General features: G+C 45.2%; 1 protein-coding gene across 3 annotated transcripts in view; it reads right to left on the bottom strand.

Moving 5' to 3' along the window:
- Positions 1 to 25,289, bottom strand: part of ERBB4 (erb-b2 receptor tyrosine kinase 4) — a 1,059,049-nt gene that overhangs the window by 96,095 nt on the left and 937,665 nt on the right. For all 3 annotated transcript variants that reach the window (XM_088474081.1, XM_088474078.1, XM_088474079.1), the window contains one exon: positions 15,212 to 15,397. In XM_088474081.1, the coding sequence (XP_088330207.1) occupies positions 15,212 to 15,397 (186 nt within the window). The remainder of the gene's footprint in view (positions 1 to 15,211; positions 15,398 to 25,289) is intronic.

Here is a 25,289-nt window from a genome sequence, read left to right as displayed (position 1 = left end):
GATCACTCGCCCAGACAAAGTGGGCGTGCTTATGCCTTTCCGAGCGAGCGCCTGCCATGCTGTCACTTTGCCAAATTTGCATGCGCTGGGGGCGAGCGGTCGCATCTAGCGAGCGGCTCTGAATCAGGTCCTTATTCCCCTGAGGCTGAACCAGACTTGTCCAGCCTTTGCCCACCATGACAAAGCAGCAGTCATGGTTGGCACAATAGGCGCATGCAATAATGTTCCTTTATTGCATGCACTAATTTGTGTATCTCATCAATGAGTAATTACAGAATTTAGCAAACTTAGGCTACAACTGAACTACATTATCCATGATCCTCAGTTGGCTTATGACTGGCTATGCATCATGGGAGATATGGTTCAGTAACAGCCGGGATGCTGATACAAAACGTCAATAAGTCTGTCTGACTATGTAAATTTCTGATCTCCATCACCAGACCGCTCCTAAAATCCCTTCTTCTTCTGCCATAACCTCTTCCTGATGCCCTGTAATTACACAGGACATGTCTACATTGTCAAGCCCCCGCACTCTTTCACAGAAGTGTATTTAAAATGGATTACTTCTGCTCCTTAGGCAGGCGATCAATACGGATGTGGTTCTGAATAAGTAGTGAAACGTCAGTGGACTGAGCCAGCTCTCCTCTGTGTCTCTCTCGAAAAAAAAAAAAATTAATTAAAAATCAATGAGGTGTGCTGCCTATTAATACAGAAACCTCGGGATTAAGAGACACAAGACGGGATTGCTTTACACTGCTACAAGTGAGGCGGATTACTCCAGGATAATATGCCTGGATATGCAAGAATATGCAGGATAGGAGGAAAAAAAATCCTTTTAATGCTCAGCATATGTGAATGGATCATATGTAATTATTCTGTAGTGCCATTAGCACCAGGCTCGTATAAAGAAAACAAAAACACACATACGAGATAGACGGACAGACTGACAGAAACATACGTACAAGCTCAGATTGATACATAGTCTCAGTGCATGTGGGTGCATTCACACACAACCCACATTCAGTGAATTGCAAAACCGTGGGCTCTCCAACCAAACTACAAGTCCATTTAATGTTAGCCTTTATATTTCCATTAGCTACTATCATTATCATTGCTGAGAAGAGTTCTTCAATAATGGAACATCTGCTAACCTTAAGTAATGCAATAAAGATTCCCGCTATGCACCCCTTATTGTCCAGACCGCGCAGCATGTGAGAAGGCTTAGGGTCTGATTCATTACCGATCGCAACTGCGAATGCAATAACGATTACGCATGCAGCTCCACTGCGATAGTATGCAATTTATGCACGCCCCTGCAACGGCGTTCAAAGGCGCTGACACACCTGCATTTCTCCGACCCCTCACCCCCCCTGCATCACCACCCACAAACGGCACTTCCTGTCACTCACTCTGCGATGGGTCTGCGTAGTCACTGCGATCGCAGTCCCGATCACAGAATGCAACAATCGGCCGACTGCGTGCGTAATCGCAGTTGCGATCAGTAATGAATCAGGCCCTTTATTCAGAGTTGTACGCTTTTGGCATTGCTTCTGTGTCTTTGGATGCAGCAGCGATGCTAAAGATATTCTAGTGCAGCAGGAAGAGTCTTGTGTACATAAACACCTCCTGTCGTCTCCTGTGATCCTCTGATGTGTCTGAGGATGGAACATCGGATCACTTGCGTGAACATCGGCCATCTCGGTAACCTTCAGGTCACTCAGGATGACCAGTGTTTTCACACACCGGGGACAGTGAAGCTGCATCAGAAGACGCAGACACTGGCCTCGTCACGCCCCCAGAAAACGTTCTCTGGGACGCAGGCAGTTGCCGGCTATAAACAGCCGCAGCATGTCAATCCTGCTGCGGCTTAGGGGGCACTCGCAGAGACTGAGCGGCACATGCGCAGTACAGATTCTATGCATGCGCCGATCGGCCACCAAAGGAGTTGTGCGCAAACCTTCGGGTTTGCATACAACACTGAATTAGGCTCTTAACTTGAACAGAAAATCCAGTCTCTCATGCACCAGCAGTTACCGTAGTGACAAGGTACATCTGTGCGGTTGCAGTCACCAAGTCTACAGTCACTGGGTTGCCAGTGACTAAACAGATAGAAGAAAGTCGATGCCGGGATCTGGACACGGGTGGGGCCGGGGGTTATCAAGACAATCGCCCCTTGTAATACACACACCTATTCCTGATGGAGTAGTGCGGCCTGTGTCGTCGACCCTGGAGGAAGTGGCGGGTCACTGCCACATGGCCCAGATCACACCCCCCCCTCCCCGGATCCGGTACTGGTTTTTCCAGTAGGTTTCAAAATACCTTAAATGAACACTCCCCTTGGGCAATGAAAGTGTTAACACCAACATCTACATATTTAACTAAAGCCGCATTTTACAATTGAGCATCGCTGCAATTTTTGGGGGATTCAGAAATTGAGCCTTGAGCGGGTTTGGCTGGAGCCTTATCGGCACAGCAGTGATCTGAGAGATCTGGAGGTGACAGGATAGTGAATTATCAGAGAGATTCTTAGGAACTACATTTTCAAGAATAGTAACATGACTGTGCTTTAATATACAATAGCGCAGAGTTAGGCTGTAGCTACAGCTTTAGGCCTGCAGCCCATGTAATACAAGACCATGCAGAAAGTGGTCATCTTATACAGAAAGCACAGCACAGTCCAGTCACAATGGACCAATAGCTTCATAACTAGGAAGTGGCCTTTCTTTTGCCGGTTTGTGGTGTGTGGTCACAGATGGGATGTCTGTTACAGATGGATCTTTTGCACCCAGCATGGAGGTATTTATAAGTCCTGGGAATTTCGTCTGTGTATAACAGGGGGCGGGACAACAGTGAATATATTAGCAGCACGCCCACCCCTGTTCCGCCTACCTTTGGTGCGTCATGACCCCTGGACCTCCCACTTCACTGTCCCATCCCAGGGGGCATAGCCAAGATGTCGGCAACTATACATGTAGTCAGTCTCAGAGTATACAAGCATGACGATCGTTCCACCAGATCACGTAGGACGTGTTGTCTGACATCTAGAATCATTTTACTAGCATTACTGTTCTGACTGAGAGCTGGGTTGTCAGTGATACACTGGTAGAGTGGCATAGCCAAGTGCCACACTACCAGACTGAGGAGCAGAAGATGGCGCCATCACCTCTGGTCTGCTAAAGTAAGAAACATTGATGGTTGGGATGCAGGTCCTCAGGGGAAAGGGCAGGGCACCATCACTGACTGCAAAGGGCTCCCCAGAGCGCCGACCAAGTGCAGGGTAAGATATTGTATCCTTACCAATGGTCTTACAATGCCCTGGAGACCTCCAATATATTAGGGTATCTGGACTCCGAGAGAGTCTGAGGATCTCCCTAAACCCAGGCCATACAGAAGCTGTGGGCAGAACCCAGTGTGATGATGCAGTCTGGGCAATCGCACTCCCCCCACTGTGTCATCATGATGATGCAATTTGCACCCTATGCTGAGGTAAGTGGACCTATGATGTCATTAGGTCTGGACTCCTGTCTGCCCCTGATTGTGCATAGTGAGCGTATTTATTAACATTGTTTTAGTGATGCTGCCTCTAAGCACCTCATGTACTAATTAATCTCTCCTATAGTAAAGAGGCAAAGCAAACCCAGGGGTCATGGGGGTAGATTTGTTAAATTAAAGAGAATATGTTGGCCAACCAATCAGATTCTAGCTATCATTTATCTGCTACTGTACATTCTATAAAATCGTAGCTAGAAGATGATTGGTTGCCGCTTGTCCTCTTTGATAAATGTCGTCCCCCCCATGTGACATTGATGCAAATGCTGAACATTTGACAATGTGCACAAAAACAACAGTCGATTAAAATAAATAAAAATAAAAAAAAAATATATATATATATATATATATATGGTACAGTGCATGGCAGACAAAGCTTAATTGCTTGGTGATATTCAGCAGTGTACAGTACAGTAATAAACACAATCTAGCCTGAGAAGTTGTTTTCTACTTATTATGATGGGGTTTTTTTCCATTAAAAACAAGACAGACAAAACTGTGCGCACCACTAAGAGCAGTAAAGTAACCAATTAAACTTAATTAATTCTCACTAATTATAATTTAAAGTATCATTTTGTCTTGATATAGATTACCTATTAAAAAAAAAAAACAACTTACACAAAGTACACCACAGAGAATTAAATTATAACACTTCTTATAATGTGCTAATCGTAAGACATTAGGCTCACCGCATCATGTGACCCGCCATTCTGTATGTGCGCAAATACGCCATTTATAATAATGACCCAGGCCTCCCTCTGTCCTTTTAACTCCCCTGGGGCCCATTTAGCCAACGACATAATTGTTTTTTTTTTCTCCCAACCTGTGTGTTATACAATTAAGCAGTAATCCCAGAGAAATAAACAGGAGCCATCTCCCTCATTAGTGAGACACAACATATCACTGTGAGCTTTAACAGTCCACATAGCGGATGGAGATCACTAATGAGCCACGGTGACACCTTCTATAATGTCCTTATGCACAGTGAGGAGTTAACCCATGTACAGCTCAGCTAAGGACGTTCCTTGTAACTCACTCTAACCAAGGTGTCTTCTATGGACTCAGGGCCTGATTCAGACCCGGACGCTATGCTGCGCTCGCTCGCATTGAGCAATTTTTCGCAATTTGCGCATGCGTATGAGTCGCAGTGCGCGTGCGCGAACCAGTCATTGCGATGGCAAAGTGCTCGCCCATAGCCCGCAGTCGGGCCACTATTTTGAGTGACAGATAGTGCCGTTTGTGGGTGATAACAAGGGAAGGTGCTTGTAAACGGGGGTGTGGATGTGCGAACGCTGGCGTGCCCGACCGGCGTTTAATGGGTGTGCATAATTAGCAAAGTAGCGTCATTACACACGTTACTGGGTTGTATTTTAGCCAGAACTGCTCGCAATGTTGTGGTGGGAAAAGGCTACCACAAGCGCTGCGAGCAGCTCCGATGGCTCCCGATGTTCCCGATTAATCCTACAACTGCCGGAAATGACCTGTGTTGCGAGTGGCAAAGGGGCGTCTTTATACAGGTGCGAGCACATAGTGAGGCCGCTCGTTATTACTTAGTGGGCGGCTTTACGCAACGCAGTGCGAGCACATGATTTAAATATCCGGCCCCTTTTAGCCAGCGAGTGGACGCAAATAGCGTCCGGGTCTGAATCAGGCCCTCAGTACAGTAGGCTTTCGTAGTTCATCGATGGGTCCTACATTTTTTTTGACATAAAGTACCAATTGGCAGCAGGAAATCAGGGATGTCCTATGACTATTCCAGATTTGAAGACACAGAGGGCGGGATGTTTTACCGCATTTCCCATATGTACACCGGAATGCCATGCCTATGGGTTTCTTATCGGGACACCCCCTGTGAGGGATCCAATCGGAACCCTCCCACCCCTGCGGCATGCACGCGTCATTCTGCACATGCGCAGAAGGACACCAGAGGAACTTCTAGGTGTTAATCCTGTAAGTCCCTCTATCCGAGCGGTATCGCAAAGGACGGCTCTTATTAGGAGAGCTATCCTTTGTGACTTAAATCGCATTGAAGGACATACCACGGTAATCAACCAGTTCACTGAGAAAGTGGGCAGTGGTCAAGGAGGTTCATCTACTTTTTTCAGAGAAACGGGAGAACTTCATAAAATCCATGAGTATCCCAGACATCCTGGGAGAGCAGGCTAGTATGTACTAAACAGCAACCAATCAGTTACTGTCTGAATAACCCTCAATCCATTGTTTCCTGCATCAAAGTATCAGCGGTAGAACTTTGGGCCTGATTCAGAGCCGGACGCTATTTGCGCTCGCTCGTTCAGAAAAAGGGGGTGGCTATTCAAATGAACCGTTCGCTCTTTGCGGTCTGTTGCCGCCTCCATGTCTGAACGAGCGAACAAAACATGCCGACGTATATTTGATAAAAACGCCCCCTGGCCGCTCGCATCATACGTCATGTCCGCTATTTATTAGATTAATCGAGTACATCGATCAGCGTATGAACTGCTCGCTATTCTTGTGGCTGGTTTTTGCTACCACTATATTGCGAGCAGTTCTGACTATAAAACAACCAGGTGACGTGGTCAATGACGCTGCTGTATTAATTATGCATACCCATAAAACGCCCGTTTTGACCTTTAAGCACGCCTGCGTTCTGATCTCCACTCCCCATTTTCAAGCACCTTCCCCTGTTACCAACCACATACGCCTCCTCATGTCACTCAAAATAGCAGGCATTCGCTATATAGCGAACAAACAATTTTCGGCCGCACTGACTGGTTCGCGCATGCGTATTACAAACCGTACGCATGCGCAGATGGGCGAACATCATTCGGAACGAGCGTACTGCCGCTTACGAGCGGCTCTGAATCAGGCCCTTTGTCTGCAATGCCAAGCTTCCGATTTCCAATGGTCTTTTATAGTCGGCGCTTTTAACGAACTTTGCTCTTCTGCGTCACAAAATGTTGAAGTCATTCCGTGCACATTCATGTGGACAAAGGGGCGATATTACTTGTGGCTGTGTACAAAATCAGTCACAGTAATACGAAAATAGGCAAGCCACTGTGCATCGCGCCAATCCGCCGTACACATCACGTCTCTCCTGTTAAAATATTTGTTTAGTTTCTCAATTATGCAATGAACTGGACTGTTCTGTGCTGACTGAGGCACTGCTCATTGTGACTGATTAATATGGGACCTCCGACCATTTCAGTGAACGTAAAAATATGTAGCTATACTACTCTCTACACCGTATTTTACTTAACACTTGCCTGGCCAACTTCTGGCTCTCCAGCTGTTGTGAAACTACAACTCCCAGCATACCCTCCCATCGATCAGCTGGTAAACCATGCTGGGACTTCACAACAGCTGGAGAGCCACAGGTTGGCTAGGTCTGATTTACATGTCCAGGCTCATATTAAACAGGTCCATGGGTACACTTTAACAATAACATTGAAAATGATTGGTTATTTATTATTCATTTTTTTGAATGATTAAATTAATTGGTCAATAATTATTCAAAGGTGGAACTGAAGGGGGCGAAATATGGAGACTCCCATATCCTGGAGAAATTAAAAATCGTATTCATCCACTGTGATTGAGGTCTAGTTCAGTACGCTGGGATACCCGAGCCATTTGCAGGGGGTGCCAAGTGGTGTCATTTCATTGAAATTCCGCTGCGAGGGGACAACAATTGAGTCATCAGCGCCTTAATATGTAAGGACAGCTCTGCGACAAAGCAGTCCTGCACTTGTGTGGTGAACACCAGCGATTTGCTGGGCCAAGAAGAATCACACTCACACCCCCTGCAGCCAGAGCTCTGCGCTGTGTGTTTAAACATTTCACTTGTTGCCAGCAGCTGTGTTAAAATAGCAATTACTCATTGTTATATAACAGTGACAGCTCCTGAGCTGCACAAAGTGGAGCAGAGGGACAAGCCCGGTCATTAATCTATTGTCATCTGAGTTAGGAAATATGGTTTGAGACTCAGCAGCGGCCTCTCTTGATCATGGCCGGATGACTTCCTACTATTATGAAATGAGATTCTAAGCTCCATAAAACGAGATCTATATGCTGTAACAACCACACACGTCTCCCCCCCACTCTTGTGTCTCTGTGAAAAAGAGAAAAAATACTGTAGGTAGGGCCAACGTTCTTAATGTGTTTCTGATTGGTGCCCATTTATCGCCATCTGCATTGTCCTCTGAACGATTTTACTCTAAAACCAGCTGGGCTCACTACGCGGCCTTTGTGGCGGCTCTGAAGAAAGTTATTAGCCTCATGTGATTGTACAGTACTGTCGCGCAGTCTCCTCGGAGCGTTTTGTGTCTAGCAGCTATTAGTGGCCCTTGTAGAAATTCTAGTGAGTTACCACTACTCTACACAGGGAATCGGTATGATTTACCGCTGGCCGTCATCGGTAGCAGAGCCGTAACTGGACTTTTTGGTGCCTTGTGCCAGAAAGAGCATTGGCGCCCCCCTCATTACTCAAAGGGACATAATGCACCCAAAAAAGGGCCGTGGCTTCATGGGGAAGGGCCAGGGAAGAGATAGGAGAGGCCGGGAGATGCTGGGGATGAAATAAGAGGAAGCTACAAGCAAGAATGATAATAAACAGAAATTTGACAGGCCCAAACAGCGCCCCCTGACCTGTGGTGCCCTGTGCCATGGCACCGGCCGCACTACCCTAGCTACGGCCCTGATCGGTATGATTTAATCCCGACAGCAGCAACCCGGCAGAGATTAAAATCCCGATCGTCCTTTTTTGTAAGTATCGCTAACCTAATTCCCGCCACTAACCCTAACCCTCCCTTAGGGGTGCCTAACCCTAACTTTCCACCCAAATGCCTAACCCTAACCTCCCCCCAGGGGTGGTGCCTAACCCTAACCCCCCCTTCCCCTAGACTAACCCTAACCCTCCCGGGGAGGTTCCTAACCCTAAGTCCTCCCCGGGAGCCCCTAACCTAACCCTCCCCCCTGCGGCTGTCCGCGCCCTGCGCCCAGTTTACCTTTGATCGGTAAGCTGGGTGTCGGGCTCCCGGTGTAGGTCTAATGACAGGCGTCGGGATTTCGACGACTGTCATTAGACACTTCCCGGTATTAGACAGTCGGGAAGCCGGCGGTCGGGATTTCGTGCGTTGGCTTCCCGACTGCTTCCCCTACACTGTACCAAGAACAGATACTGAAGATACCAGTTTGTGCAAACAAGTTTGATGTATGAACTTGAGTCATATGGAGGCACATTTCACATATATAATATCTTGCCATGTCTATTATTATGCTTGATTTAGATCCATGGGCGTTTTTATCAAAGGAAGGGGGGGGGGGGGCGTACGCAGGCTCCATGTGGGCACCACACATTGCGTTGGAGCATGCTGTGGTGCTGTGCTAGAGTCTACACGCAGGCGCATATCTCAGGGAAAATGGTGCCAGCACCATCTTACCGGAGACTTCTCCCTTGCTGCACTTCTCCCAGTGATTTTTGCAGCTCTAGCTGAAAGCTGAGTATAGCCAATGGGTGCAGGGTGAGCAGTGTACTTTGGCTCAGAGGCTCTGCACCCATTACAGATACTGTACACCGCTATTCATAGACTGGAACTATACGTTGTGTAGACACAGTGGAAAGCAGGCGCGAGTACGTCTACAGATCATAGATGCAATTCTGCTAGCTCCTGCTTAGAATATCTATCACTTAGCAGCTAACTAAACCTGCAGCTTGCCTACTTTAATTAATGAGCTTAAACGAAGACAGGATGCTCGTTATTTCAATATGTCTACTTACATTTTCCATTTCATGCCTTTTTATTCTTTATTATTTTATTTTTATTTTTACAGAAAGGGGCAGAGAGGGTGGTACATGTATTGGCTGGGCTGGACGGGCATTAAAATGTAACCATGATTGGTCTTGTCACATGCTCCTGTTGCATGTCCCATTGGGGGGCGTGGCTGCACATCACACGCCCTTTGCTCGTCACTCTGGGGGGCGTGTCCAGCACTTCCCGAGCTGCTTCCTAGTGAAGAGGGCAGGAATGGGAGAATAATACCTTGAATCACGGTCTGTGCTGAGGGGACGGGGCTCAGTAATGCAATGCTATGATAATCTCGTCATTTGGCCCCGTTCCTATTCAAATATGCGCTATTTGCAGCATTTTGCGATTGGTGGTTCAACCATAAATAGATAACGAATGACAGCATCGCAGATCCGATCGGATCACCTGCAAGACCATCAGCCATCTGTGTAACACTGAGATTGCCCCTTGCATCTCCAGGAAGTCTACTTTGGAAGACGAAGACCCTGGCCTCGGGTCTGTGGGGGTGACACCCCCATGTACTGGAAAGGGGGCAAGCCCATCCACTCCCCGCCCCCAAATGGGCGCAGAGCGCGACCTGCACATGTGCAGTACAGGTCTCTCACAATAGGTGTTGTACGCAAATCATCGGGTTTGCGTACAACACTGAATCGATGTCGCTATAGCTTCGCGCCTTTGAGAAACTGAATCAGCCACTTCCACTGTGAAACCTGCAGGATGACAGATGAGGGGTGCGATCACTGACGTGTTTATATTCACAATACTAATGAACATTACAGGTGTGGGGCAGAAGCATAAAGGTCAGGGAATGATACCACCATGGCCTCCCTGGTGTTTATGTAATATAATTACATCTTCAGGAAGACTGACTGCAGCGTTGTGTTAATATAATCCCAGCACACAACAGGGAAGAGATCATTCACAAAACACATTCCTATCATCTCTGCTTGGAAGCAGTGAGTACTGAAAACTGCAATTACTGCCATCGGCAACTGTGCAGCAGACAGGATAAGGAGCACAGGCAGGAGCATATGTACTAATTACCATGCTATGTAACACCCAAAACAAGGAAAACATCACTCTACATACTGTACTGTAAGTAGGCTATTGTAAGTGTAAAAAGTATGTAGAAATATGTAAGAATAATACTTTTCAAACCTTCTAAAAAAAAGTTGATAAGTGAACAAAAGGAGGCGTTGCCCATAGAGACCAATCAGCTTCTACCTGTCATTTTATAGAATGTACTTGATAAATGATAGCTGGCAGCTGATTGGTTGCTATTGGCAACACCTCTACTTCTCCAGTCTTGAAAAGATTCAATACATTTTACCCCAGAGTCCCTTCATGTACGGCATACCCTCCAACATCTCTGAGTTGAAAGCCGGTACAGGGGCGTGGCCACAGATAAAGGGGGCGTGGTAATCTATAAAGGGGGTGTGTCCACGGGTACTGAAGACTGGAGGCAGCTGGCGCTTGTGGGTCATTATGTCAGAGTCAGTGCAGATTGCCAAGAACCACGGAGGACGGAGCCACCTGTCATTCAGCAGCGCTGCGGGAGTCTGTGTCCCTGCAGTGCTGCTATAGTATTCAGGAGATTGCACTCATCCGGTACATCGGTACAGCCCCTGTTTTGCCGGTACAGACCATTAAAAAACGGTACTGTACCGGCCAAATCGGTATAGTTGGAGGGTCTGGTACAGTGGTGAGAGAAGGGGGTACATTTTAATAAAGGTCGGTTTGGGGGTCTTTGGTACTTTTTTTTTTGCAAACTGACCATTTACTGAAGTCAAACCCGACGGCAAAACTACCAAAACCCTGAATTTCGGAGAAGTGAGTGGAACCCTCCCGGGTGGGTCACCAACCTTTCACCAGAAGAAATAGGGGCCTATTTACTAAGCCTTGGATGGAGATAAAGTACCAGCCAACCAGCTCCTAACTGTCATGTTTCAAACACAGCCTGTGGCATGGCAGCTAGGAGCTGATTGGCTGGTACTATATCTCCGTTCACTTTATATCCATCCAAGGATAGACCCCACAGACTCTAACCCGATTCGGCAGCTGAGCGCTGCCTCTGCAACACTAATATTAATATTAGGATTAATTAAAACCATTTCGCTAAAATAGTTGCCCAACTGTTTCCTTAAAGCACCTCTGTGATATACAACAGGATCATTAAAATAGAGGAAACTTTGCTGCATAATGTAACAGCCTTGATATATAAAGAAACTAAGGGGTATATTCACTACAGTGCGGGTTTAGTAAAGGGGAGGTGTTGCCCATAGCAACAAATCAGATTCTAGCTCTTATCTTCTAGAAGGTACAAGATAAATGATAAGTAGAATCTGATTGGTGGCTATGGGCAACCCCTCCACTTCTATAAACCTGCACTTTAGTAAATATACCCCGAAGAAAGGCAGAAAGATAAAGCAATGAATTTAGTAAAAGTTGCTGGAGGGCACAGGACAAGCCAATAAAATAAAGTTGCCTAAAAGTGGAAATCAATTCTGTGTATAAACATGATTAGGGGACGTCTCAGTATAAAGATTAGATGTACTCATCCGCAGTAATTACAGGCATTAACATTGCATTGTAAAGATCCATTCTCTCACAGCTACATACTACCTTCACGCCTGCGCTCTGATTATTGAACTGCAGCCTCAGATCCTCGTATACTTCAAGGATTGGTCACTATCAGAATTAATGTCCAGGATACAAAAATCATACACCCACCATGACGGGCCAGCTGCAGCAATACGGCTGCTGGGAGTTGTAGTTCTATACTGCCTAGAATGCCTCATCTATTTGCCAATGAAAAAAAAAATAAACACTTTTTTTTCTTCTGATTTTGTGGAATATGTGTTTCTTTTAACACAGGAAGAGTTAACACGCTTAATTTACCACAAAACAAGAGTCTAAATACTTAGTGTTAAGCACAGCGGAATTAGATTTATTGTGTGTATACTGCAGTTGTTGGATAAGTAGCTTTCGAAAATCAATATTTAATTAGCTCCCATACTGTTTTATTACAGGCGCCGCTGAGAATCTCAGAGCACTTTCCCAAGACGCAGCCTCGGTATCTCAGGAAACAGGCTGGAACATACTGGGATTTCACCGAGGGGGCCGGGCTCCCAGATCGCAGACAAGACAGAGATGTCACGCTGGTTGTATTTGATCTGATCGTGTAAACAAGTCTCAGCTTGTCGCTTTTATTGTAATGTAATGAGAAAAGGAAATTTCAGACAATTTCCCACCTAAAGGCTCCTGAGCCTGCCTGTGGCTGCCCTACCATTCTGTACACAGTAACCACAGCTGTCAAGCCATAACCGCTCCTTAGTCTGGCAACATATGGGTCTTTAGCTACTATTTATTATTCTGCATAACTATGTCATAATCTTTATTTTATTACCCTAAAACTCATCTTTATTATCATGAACCACTTCTAAGAAGGAGCCAAACGCCGTTAGCATAACATTGGGGCCATCTGAATTTAAAGTGGCTCATCCCGTTGTCTTGTGTAACTGTAAATACGTACAGTCTATTACAGCATGGCATTAAAGGACTCTGGCTGTGACAGCTTTGGAGACACTTGTGTATACAATCACAAACATACAGTATTATTCAGGGCTTTCATATCTGTTCAGAACCTTCCCTCTGGCAGATTTATTATAGGGTAAGAACCTTGCTACTAAACCTTATTTAATAAAGCCCCGCACCCGTCCTGTAGCTTTCGCTGGGTACAAGACAAGTACTGCCGCTGTCCTGCTACCGCTATCTCACCATGGCAATAGCGTAAGAACCTAACAGGAAAGAAATACTTTACTCTTTAATTTTTTTTTTTCTATCTTCAATTTTTTTCATTTAAGTGAAAGTGAAACTGGAAGCCCAAAGCGGGCATCCAAGCCACTGGGCACAGGGCCTAAAATAATTGTTTTCATCACCTGAGCAGAGTACACAGCCACGTGGGCCTGTGACAGGATGCGGTCAAAATGCCGACGGCTGGGAAGCCATCTGACTAAATCCCGGCGTCTAAATCCCGACGCAGGACTAAAGACAGGCACCAAGATCCCAACGCCCGTCTAGATCCCGACGCCGGAATCTAGACAGGCGGCTTCCCAAATGAAGGTAAGCTGGGCAGTGTTAGCGTTTAGCCGCAGGGGGGGGGGGGAGGGTTGGGTTAGGGAACCCCCGGGGGGAACTTTGGTTAGGCACCTCCCCGGGAGGGTTAGGTTTAGGGTGAGGGGACCGGGGGTTAGGGTTAAACACCACCGGGGGGAGGTTAAGGTTAGGCACCACTAAAGGAGGCTTAGGGATAGGGGGGGAGAGGACATGGTTAGGGCACTTACCAGCCCCTGTCGGGATTCTGATGGTTCGGGCTTCCGGTGTCGGTATTTAGTCCGCTGGCATTACATCCAGCGGCATTACATACCGATTCCCCTGTGACAGCAGATGTAACATTGTAACATACTTGCCGACATTCTGGCTGCCTCCCACAGGTCAGCACAGCGGCGGGGCGTAGTGCGGCTTTAGGGGGACATGGCAGGGACATGATGCTGCATTGGCGGTGGAACAGGGGGCATGACCACACAGTTGCATCATCATAGTCCCACCAGCGCTACGCAATGCCGAGATTACAGCCATTGTGAAGCAGGGTTGGGGCCCTGATGAAGCGATTCACTGGAATTACATCATCGCCCCCGCGACTCGCTGCAGGGGTGTGTGTGTGCAGGGTTGCATGGGGGTCCGGCGGTATATGAATGGGTGGCCGGCCAGGATACTTTCCTACTTTTCCGGGCGGCCAGGAGCACCGCCCGATTTGGGAATGTAGGCAAGTATGATAGTAACTCTTGTTTTTATATTCATTCTGCCAATAAATACACGTGGCCAATGTTTTCATCCTGCGCCTGCGCCCGATTGCTCTAAGATTCAGATCGAAATTGCATGCAGAGAGATGCAATATCGGTGGGCGTCTCTGGAGGGTAACGGGGGTGGCTAGACAGATGCGGTAGTGTCGTGGTCAGCGACTGCATCTAGGGACGCGGTTGCACTGACACAGGCGGTCATGTTCAGGCGCAGAATCTGCGCTGACATAGGGCTGGTGCAATCATCAATGGTGCGTCTTAATATGCACAGCGATGGATTAGCGCCACAGCAGTCTCAGTAGAAAGATCACCGGCCGCAGAATTAGCATAAAAACGCAGTTGCGCCTGCAGCAAAAGACGCCATGTATCTACTCTGCCCTTATCTTAGCCGGAAGCTTGTTACATTTGCCTTTATGTAGTCATTATGTCGGCAATCACAGTGTAAACAGTGCATAGGTCGACACCATAATGCCGACTGTCACATTATTGAAATGGCTTGAAATGTCGACACCGTCGAGACTACAAAACATGGCATTGAAATGCCGACACAGACAAAATGTCAACATTATAAATTTAAGGGTGAGTGTTAGGCTGAAAATGAGATGTCATCATTATTACCTGCTGACATTTTGTCACTGTCAACATTTTGTACCTGTCGATATTATGGGGTCCAGATAATGAATGTCGACAAAACATATCGAACACACAGTTGCCCCATTATTAAAGTCCAGTAGGGTCGGCAGCCCTCAGAATAACATTGTATTCCATATTTGGCTGACTGATTCCTCTTTACAGTATGATGCCCAATATCAGAGGGTTCCACTTATACCTCATACACAAGTCAGGTCATTGTTATGCTGCCCATAAAACTGACTGGGGGCTCTGGGGTTCCTTTAGTATTTGCCTATATAGAATGTAGAAGAACTAAACGGGCTATTTATTCTCCAAGTTCATTTAAAAAAATAAATCTGTTTCTGATTCTCTTTGTTTTTGGAAACCATCTAAATGCCATGGTCTTACCTTTGCTATCTGGACGCACCAATTGAGAAGGAGCTGTGAACCGATGTTGTCCTTGTGTTCATGCACGTAGTCCAGCAGGCACCCGTGGGGCATCAGTTGGGTGACCAGTTGAATAGTGGGACTCAGGCAGACACCCAGTAAGCGGACCAAGTGGGGATGATCCATGCTGGCCATGATCAGCGCCTCCTACAATGCAGAACATACAGTCCGGTTACTGCTAATCACTAACAAGTACAGTACGCTATCTGTACAGTCACAGGTAACAGCAAACAGTCCCGATATATCACATTGTACAGTGGGAAAACAAGCTGGATTCTGATTTTGGCTACAAAAGATGACTTTTTGCTGGTTCCAGAAAACGGAAATCTATTTAAAATATCACATCTTATTTATTTATTACCACTTACATATAGCGCACACATGTTCTGCAGCGCCTTACAGACGATATGTCATTCATTCACATCAGCCCCTGCCCCTGTGGAGCCTACAGTCTGTTTATCACACGGGCACACGTACAGACTAGGGTTCATCATTTGTCAGAAGCCAATTATCCTACCAGTGCGTTTTTGGAGGGTGGAACCCGGAACACATCGGGAAACCCAACCAAACACTGGAAGAACATACAAACTCCACACGAATAGTGCCTTGGTAATGAATTGAACCCAGCAATGTGAGGCAGTAATGCCAGGGTCGTACCTATAATGGGAGCAGGGTGTGTGGTGCATATGGGTCGGAATCGGTATGAAATACCGCCAGCCGCATGGACGGCGGTTCGATTCCCGTCATCGGCAGCCCGACAGGAGCAGAGTGCGATGCAGCGGAAGCCCGACAGCGCTGGAAATCCCGATCGTGGATAGGTAAGTATCCACTAACCTAACCTAACCCCCCTAACCCTAACCCTCCTGGGTGCCTAACCCTAACTTCCCCCCCAAGTGCCTAACCCTAATCCCCCCTCTAAGTGCCTAACCCTAACCACCCCCTTCCCCGCTGCCTAAACCTAAGTCCCCCGGGGGGGTGCCTAACCCTAAGTCCCCCCCGGGGGTGCCTAACCCTAACCCTCCCTTCCCCTAGCCTAACCCCAACCCTCCCTTCCCCTAGCCTAACCCTAAGTCCCCCCCAGGAGCCCTAAACCTAACCCTCCCCCCCCGCGGCTGTCCGCTCGCGGCGCACGGCATCACTACGATCGTGATGCCAGGCGCCGGTCTCCCGGCGTCGGGGAAATGCGGGCGTCTACATCTAGACGCCCGGCATTTCACCCTTGCCGGGATAAGACAGTCGGGAAGCCGGCTGCCGGTATTTAGGCAGTCGGCTTCCCGATTGCCTCCCTATGGGTCCAGGGGTCCCACATCGCACACCCTGCACCCATAGAGTATTATACTTACCTGTCCGAGCTGGTGCGGCAGAGCAGCAAAAATCACTGGCAAAATGGCAGCGTCCATTTTTACGGAGACCCGCGCATGCGCCATAGATTCTGGCACTAAGCCAGAATCTACTGCCAGTGCTGCGCCACGGGACTGCCGGGGAGGAGGGGACCCGAAATGAGTCTGCACACGGGCCCCGTTCTCTCTCGAAACTCCCCTGAGTAATGCTAATCACTGCACCAACCATACTGACCTTCAATTGCATAATAAGTTTATGGCATAGTTTAAGCAAAGCCGAGAACAATTACGTACAATCTCCAAGGACATACGTGCACTGAAGGTGGAAGAAGGACACTACAAGCCCTGAATGATCTGACCAGCAAATGAACTTGATTTATACCATTATTTTGTATGTATATATACATCTCTCAGTAAGTTAACAGTTGCAAAAAATATACCAGCAAGCAGAGCATTGCACCATTATGTTAGCCATGGAGACAAAATTTGAAAACAGAACTAAATAAGTGACACAGTCTGTCGAGCTGTTACCACGTGCATATAAATATACTGATTCTACTTCTAGTAGCATATTTTTTCAATGCAAAAATCAACTTCTTAAAAAACTTATGCGGAGTGACTTGAATTGTCCAAATCCTCAGTAGATCTTTCTGTTCCTGCTGCTTGTAAATACCACATCACCACCACACGTGGCTTTTCCGTAAACCATAAAGCAGAGCGGGGATGGGCATAATGAGTGTGAGATTGTTGGCAGTAATCGATTTTTCCTTGACTGTCAACAATAGAGATGGGCTTGGTAATATGAAGACACTAATGAGTGGTCAGTAAGACAGGCAGTGACAGTCTCATGGCATGGTAAGGGTGGGTCCATTATTATGATTCATTTTTAAGATGGTACAAAATTCCCCAGCAACAGGCAGTGGGCCTCATTTATCAACGAGTTTTATCATTCACAACGAGTGATAAAACACGTTGCTTATGGTAAATGCTTCAGCCAATCAGCCCCCAACTGTCATCTGTTTGAAAAGTGACAGTTGGGAGTTGATTGGCTGGAGTATCATTTATCATACATTTATCATATACATTTAACATAATAATAATATTTTTTTAGTTGTCCGCTAAGTGGAACTGAAAACCCAAGTTTGGGCTTTCAGTTCCATTGCACATGTGTGGGCAGGCTAGCCCGAAACTGAAACTGCCCCAAGCAAAGTGGTGAGTTAACCTTACTGCTCTGAGCCACTATTACCAAGGCAACTGAGTATTACGTAGCTGCCCCGGTGATATTCCGTTAATAAATTAATAAATTGCAGTAATAAATAATTGAGTATCTTTGTGAATAGCGGCACACAGATGAATATGCCCAGTAAATCCTACATTGCTGTAGGAGCCCTGACAGAATCTGCAGGGTGTCCCATAAGTCTGGAACCATAGGCTAAATCACTGAAATACTATTTCTTCTTTTTTAGTTACTTCTTAACCCTGAGTGATGTCTTTAAGTACACCCTTAATTGTGTCGTGTCATGGAAGACTGGAGAAACCATCTTGAGTTACAGTATGTATAACAGTTAATGGGAGACATATTGAACACATTTAAGTCTGGAGCCATTTATGGGACACCCTGTACATTGCTGGAATGAAAGAGAGAAGAAATATAAAGTCCCGCAAACATTCTACAGCACTCTCCCCGGTCATTTATGTGTATACTGATAACCATAAACTGTGTGAGACCATAAACTGGGGCACACAGATTGTAAGACTGACCTGTATGAAAGATAAGGCTTAATATTAGTACATTGTGTTGTGCAGTACAGTGATATTACCACAGGGGGCAGTAGGTAACCCACTATTTGCATAATATTTAAAGTTTTGTGTATTTAAAAAAAAAAGAAAAAAGAGACGAACTCTCTTAATTACTAGTTACATCTCACAGTTCTGCCTCTGTAAGGAAGGAGCAGATGTCTTGGCTCTGCATTTCCTTGTCATAATCGTATTTTCAGAACCGAAAAAAAAAAATAAAAAATGCTTCAGATGATGTGATGTTGCTGAGTTGCTAGAAAGAAACCCAAATGTGAGAACGATTGCACAGAGTGTGGGTTTGCTAAGCTTTAGGACGTGTACAGCATCCCAAGCATGCAAATTACTACATGGAAGAAGTCCCACTTACAGTACATGGGTGGCGGTCTTGTGTAGGCTTTGTACAAGAAATCAGTATGAAGAAAGAAGCAACAGGGCCAATAGTACAGTATATTTACTTATTATATCACCTAGGAAAAGGGTTTTTGATGTTTCCCCCCCAAAATAAAAAAAATAATACTCACCTATCTCCTGGCGCAGGTAAGTCCTCTTTTCCAGTAGAGTCCCGGCCTGACGAACAGAACAAAAAAATGAGTAACACGGACATTGAAGAGATGTATTTATTTCCACATGCACCTCTTCCCCGGCAAATGACGGGGACTTCATGGGTTTTGTCAGTTGCCGAGCCGCCAGCCAATCCGAGGCCACTTTACACTAAGCAGCCGCTGATTGGCTGTAAATTAACAGCCACGCGGGTCACAGCCAATCAGTGGCCGCTTACTCTAGAGCGGCCTCTGATTGGCTGGTGGCCCTGCAAATGACAGAAACCACGAGGGCTCCGTCATTTCCCGGGGAAGAGGTGTATGTGGAAAAACAGACAACCCTTCAATGTCCGCACTGGTCTGCGTTATTCTTTTTTTTTTTGTTTTGTTGGGCCGGGACTCTACTGGGTAAGAGGACTGACCTGCGCCAGGAGATAGGCGAGTATTTTTAATTAGTTAATGTTTTAATTTATTGGGAAACTCTTCTACTGGACAAGTGGACTGATCACCGGGCAGAAGATAAGATATGTGTGAGTGTGTTTAGTGTGTAATACAATTATACTTTCTACAGTGTGTGTGTACTGTGGTTTTTTTTACAATTCTTTTACAGTAGGGGCACGGGTGCCGGACGCCTGCTAGCACTTGTAGTTCCACAAGTGCCAAAGGGCAGGCACGTTGGTACCTGTAGTCCCACTGTAAAAAACAATAGCACCCATCTATTATTAGCACTATTATCCCTGCACCCACCGGCCAGGGGTGCCAGGAAGAGCCCCGGGCTTCAGCCTAGACCTGGGATGCTCAAGAGAGGAGGGACCTCTCTGTTGTTAGTTCTCCAAGATATTTGGAACAACCTCTCAGTTGTACTGTGAGCAACTGTACCTAAAAACAATTATGCTGTTTTGAAGGCAAAGAGTGGTCACACCAAATATTGATTTGATTTAGATTTCTCTTCTGTTCATTCACTTTGCATTTTGTTAATTGATAAAAATAAACTATTAACATTTCTATTTTTGAAAGCATTCTTACTTTGCAGCATTTTTTCCACACCCACCTAAAATGTTTGCATAGTACGGTATATTCAAGAGATCTGCTGTGGTCCCCCATTTTCGCTCACACAAGCAATCTCCATAGGCTGCTTTTTTGCTGAATTTACCCAGCTACAGAATGTGATACATTGCAAAGCTTGGCTATGGGATACTTTCCACAAGAGTTTCTAGGAGACCGGCGTATGCACAGTGGTGCGACCAGCTCCAAGTGAAGTAACACACTACAGGGACAGGCTCCTTTCAGAGCCCCTATCCTTATGGCGATCATTAATTTCTTATTGCCACGAATATCTTATTACCATGAATAGCAGCAATAAGAAATTATTATCAGGGCCGTAACTATGGTAGTGCGAACAGTGCCATGGCACAGGGCACCGCAGGGCAGGGGGCGCTGTTTGGGCCTGTCACTTTTCCTGTTTATTATCATTTTCACTTGTAGCTTCCTCTTCTTTTATCCCCAGCATCTTCTGGCCTCCCCCATCTCTTCCCCATGAGGCCATGGCCCTTTTTCAGGTGCATTATCTTATGTCCTTATTTTAAAAATGGGGAGGGGGGGCGCCAATGCTCTCTCAGGCACAGGGCACCAAAAAGTCTAGTTACGGCTCTGATTATTATAATTATCAAGTCTAGGGCCCGTTAAGTAAAAAAATGTTTTAGTGTGTACCATATTCATTAAGTACATACTGTACAAACAGCCCACCCATAACATAGCATATGGTCCACTATATAATATAAATATAAGTCTCTACATTACGTATAACAACATAATGATAACAGATAAACTCTGTGCAATCTTCTCAAATATCCTGTCAACAAACAACCTTATTTGCAGATGGCCCATTAAAGTAATATCTTTTAACACAAGAAAATACTTTGTAGCCTTCTATCACCGTTAGTTTTGTTTTGTTTTTTTACATATCATTGTTATTTATCCTTTGTTATTTTACCTGGAGATGCACGGGTTTTGTTTTTGAGTATCAGGGGGTAGAAATGATTGCTTCAAGTGTCCGTCTTCCAGAGCCGCCTGAAGAGTGAGAAGACTGAATCACAATGAACGGACACTGAGAAGCCATTAAGTGGACGCCCCATGTGGGATCTCTATATAAATGGTTCTTTGTGGACGCACAATACAGAATCATTAGCCAACACCTGGGGAACTCTCTGCAGCTTCAAGTTTATGATCATCTTCCAAGATTTCCATTACCACCTTCCCCTCATATACAGTCGCACCTTAACGCTGGAAGCAGCTGGATCTTGTGGGCAACGTCAAACGAAGGGCTGCAAGATACACATTGCAATTTGCAGAGGGCAGAGCTGGCTTATCAACAAGTAACATTTATCCTAATATGCTGAATTGTTCAGGTCTGTTTTCTAAATGAACATGGCACAGACAACTCTTGACGGGCTGTGGTTGACCATATCAAAAGCATCCTTTAGCTTACCGCAAAACAAAGTTGAAATGTGCCAGATACGTCTAAATTGAGATGCTGGGAATCAGTGAAGAATAGATAGAGACTTAGGACCTCATTCAGAGTCGGTCGTTGCGGCCGCCGGTCGTACGCCACCGATGTTCGCTATACTGCACATGCGTAAAATTCGCAGTGCACGTGCGCAAACTAGCTATTACGATCAGAAATTGCTCTCTCCTTCAACTTGGCCAGGTCGTTATTTTGAGTGACAGGATGAGGCGTTTGTGGGTGGTAACAGGTGAAGGTGCTTGTGAACTGGGGAGGGGAGATCCGAACGCAGGCGTGCATGACTATGCAAACGCTTTTTTATGGGAGTGCATACGGTTTATGGGAGTGCATAATTAACTAAGTAGTGTCATGGCACATGTGACATGGGAGGTTTTTACACTGACTTGACCGTAGTGCTTAAGAGAGAGTATGATCAACCTTAAGCTCTACGACCAGCTCCGATGGTCTCGATTAATCCTTATATGCCCGGAGATGACGTGGAATGGGAACGAGAAGGGGGCGTATTTTTAGTCTTACGGCCGCATCCTCCCCTCGCTCATCCAGCTAACGATCCCATCTTAACAACGCAACTTGCGAGCGCTCTATTTGCATATCCGGCCCCTTTTTCCATACGACCGAGCGGCCGCAATGACCGACTCTGAATGAGGTCCTTATTGAATGCGAAGAGCAATGTGATACTGATAGAGAAATCCATCTACAGGGCCTGTGCTCATCATTAGTAAATAAGGTGATTTACATGATCATGAAATGCTTTGAGGGTATTACCAGGGGATCGGTATGGAGCCCTGCCGGGATTAGACAGTCGGGAAGCCGGCGGTCGGCATTTAGACCGTCGGCTTCCTGACTACATCCAATTACTGGGACAGGTGACCTGCATCAAGCATTGTGGGGGGCTGCTGTCTGATTCACATCCTTAGCCAAACAATCATTGTAGTTGGGTCACAAGCAGGAGGATGGAAGCACTTTAAACTCCCATCATAGGTTACCATAAGAGTTTAGCCCACTTTGTTATATGAAATACAGTGTTGTGGATAGAAAGATAGTTTAGAGGAGACGTATCAAGCCTTGGAGAGCGATAAAGTGGTCATTTCAAAGACTGTGCTTGATAAATGACAGTCAGTAGCTGATTGGCAGCTTTGAGTAACTTCTCCAAGGCTTGATATATTATAAGGCAGTGGTACGTTTTATTTAGCAGAGGTGCCAGAACTAAAAAAATAGTGGGCGTAATGTACATACTATGCATCGCATCGGGTACATACCGGTGTGTATCTAGAAATGAGATTAAAATCGCAAACGACAGCTCTCCCGATAAGAGTTGTCTTGTGAGATAGAGGGACTTCTGGGTTTTGACCCACAAGTCACGCTGCGCATGCGCAGAATGAAGCGCACACCACGGGGGGACACTGGGAGGAATCTGATTGGAGCGCGGTACATATGGAAAATGCAGCCACTAATACGGATTTTTGGCCGCATTTTCCTTTTATTACATCCCGCCCATTGAATTCTTACAACTTCCCATACAGCATGTCAATGGACCTCTTTTCCTGGTCACTCCCACAAGTATCAAAGATGTTTTTGTGATGAAATGCTGTTTAAAGGCTTTTTTGTGTTTTCATCGCATTTTTTTTTTTTTGCAAGTGTATTATATGTGTTATCACATTTTTTATTGCTTGTTATTGGATTTTTTTTTTATTATTGGATTTTTATTGCATTTTTTTTGTGCTATTTGTCTGCATTAGTAATAATACAGAACAATTCCGGAACTGTAGAAATTAACTGAATTGCGTTAATTTTCATATGTATTAAAATCTTTTTTTTTGCCTCATGAGTTCTGTTATCAGCATGTTCTGAAGGCGTAATCTGGAAAAGGAGTTGATTTTTTTTTTGTAACCTTATCCAGTATTGTTAATGTAACTATTACTTAAAAAAAAATAAAAAAAAAATCTAATATTGTTAAATATAATTTGTGTGAATTAAAATTGCATTTAATAAACTTTTTTTTTGTATTTTTTAAAATTTTTCTATTTATTTTTTTTATTTCATTTTTCCTTCACAATCAGTATTGGGGGAAAGAAATGAATGTGCTGTAGCAAAACATCGCTCAGCTGCGTAAACATCGGCACTGCGCCAATCTCTGAATCAGGGCCCCAGTCTTCTTTGCACTGTAGTAACAAACACTGGAATCTGCTTCAGCCCCCAATGAAATGAGACGATCTGTTCAATTATAATATCTTGTAGTTTATGTGGGGCATGATGGCTATGAATGAAATGTCATGCAGTTGGAACAGTATCGTTCAATTAACCTTTTTAAGTGTCTCATTTCACAGCACTTATGTCTAGTAAATGTGATCTTAAATTGATTAGTCACCTCTCCCAAACGCATTTATCTGGATGGCCGTTTTACTAAGTCTACAATGTAAGGTAATATGTATAGTAGCCCAAAATGGGAACTCGTTTACCCATTAACTCACTCACAAACTAATATGCTATTATGCAAAGAGGTTTCTTTAAACATAATTTATATTATCTGTTCTCAGGGCAAACGGAAATATGCAAAAGAGACTCAATAGTAAAATTGATCTGATGAAATAAAAAAAATTGTAATCTCCTATAGCGGCCTATTAAAAATGTTTCATCGACCCAGTCCCCCCTTCACTGTGAGGTCACAAGAAGAGGGCTGTGGATATGCTAGTTGGGCTATTTCAACCAGAGCTAGAGCTTAGGCTGAAAAAGATCAAGGGCCTATTTTGAGTAGGGGAGGAGCTGTGCCCAGCGCTCTGTGGGTGAGCCAAGTGCAATGTGGGCATGTGCACCCCCTATAGTATCAGCTCCAATGTCTCCCTAACTACATAGAAGTAGAAAAAAATTGCATCAATTTGTGAGGAAAATAGAAATACATTTTTACTATTTATGATTTAAGGCTGACTACGTGCCAGGTTAGCGGCTGCTTGTCATCATGCTATCGTGCTGATGGGCCTATTTTTTTTTTTTTATAAATTCTTTATTTTCAGAACAAAAACACATTTTTGTAACAGAAAATCAATACATAACATGGACTGTATATATAACAAACAAATACCAAAACTGAAATGCTTCAGAAAAATCTAATACATAGCATAGTCTACTATATGATATAGAAAAATATCCAAATATTCAGAAAGAAGAAAAGAAAAAAAGAAAAAGAAAAAATAAAAAATAAATAAAAATAAATACATAAAATAAAATAGAGAGAGAGTAAGACAAGGGGGGAAAAGGGGGAGGGTATGCAGATAGACCCTGAATGCACCGATATCCGAAATAGATGGGCCTATTTTTATGTGGAGACCTGGGGCTGTAGTCCAATATGCCCCATTGTTAATCTTTCCCAATTTAAAACAGCTTTTTTTTTCTGATTTCCATGAAACTCACAGTTTAAGTAGTGAATTATTAAAGATGTTTTATCTTTTTGCCAGACCACAATAGAAATATTATAAATGCTCTCAATCAACAGATATACACTGAAGTGCCAAAAGTAATGGGATAGAGACCTAGTAATATGTAGGGAATGGGATTGAAATGTCCGACAGAAGGAAATCCCGACAGCGGCAGGTAAGTCACCTAACCCTCCCTTCTCCCCCACTAACCCTAACCCTCTCTTAGGGGTGCCTAACCTTATATCCCCCCCAGGGTTGCCTAAACCTAACCCCCCTCCTCCGCACCCTAAACCTCACCCTCCCGGGGGATGCCTAACCCCCCTTTTTTCCTAGCCTAACCCTCCCTGGGGGGTGCCTAAGTCACCCCGGGGTTGCCTAAACCTAACCGCCCCCCGCGGCTATATACTAGGGACAGCTGGACTCACT

This window comes from Taudactylus pleione, unplaced genomic scaffold (assembly GCF_031769625.1).
Source record: "Taudactylus pleione unplaced genomic scaffold, aTauple2 ptg000147l, whole genome shotgun sequence".
Classification (NCBI taxonomy): Eukaryota; Metazoa; Chordata; class Amphibia; order Anura; family Myobatrachidae; genus Taudactylus; species Taudactylus pleione.
This window is presented reverse-complemented; position numbering and strand designations above follow the sequence as displayed.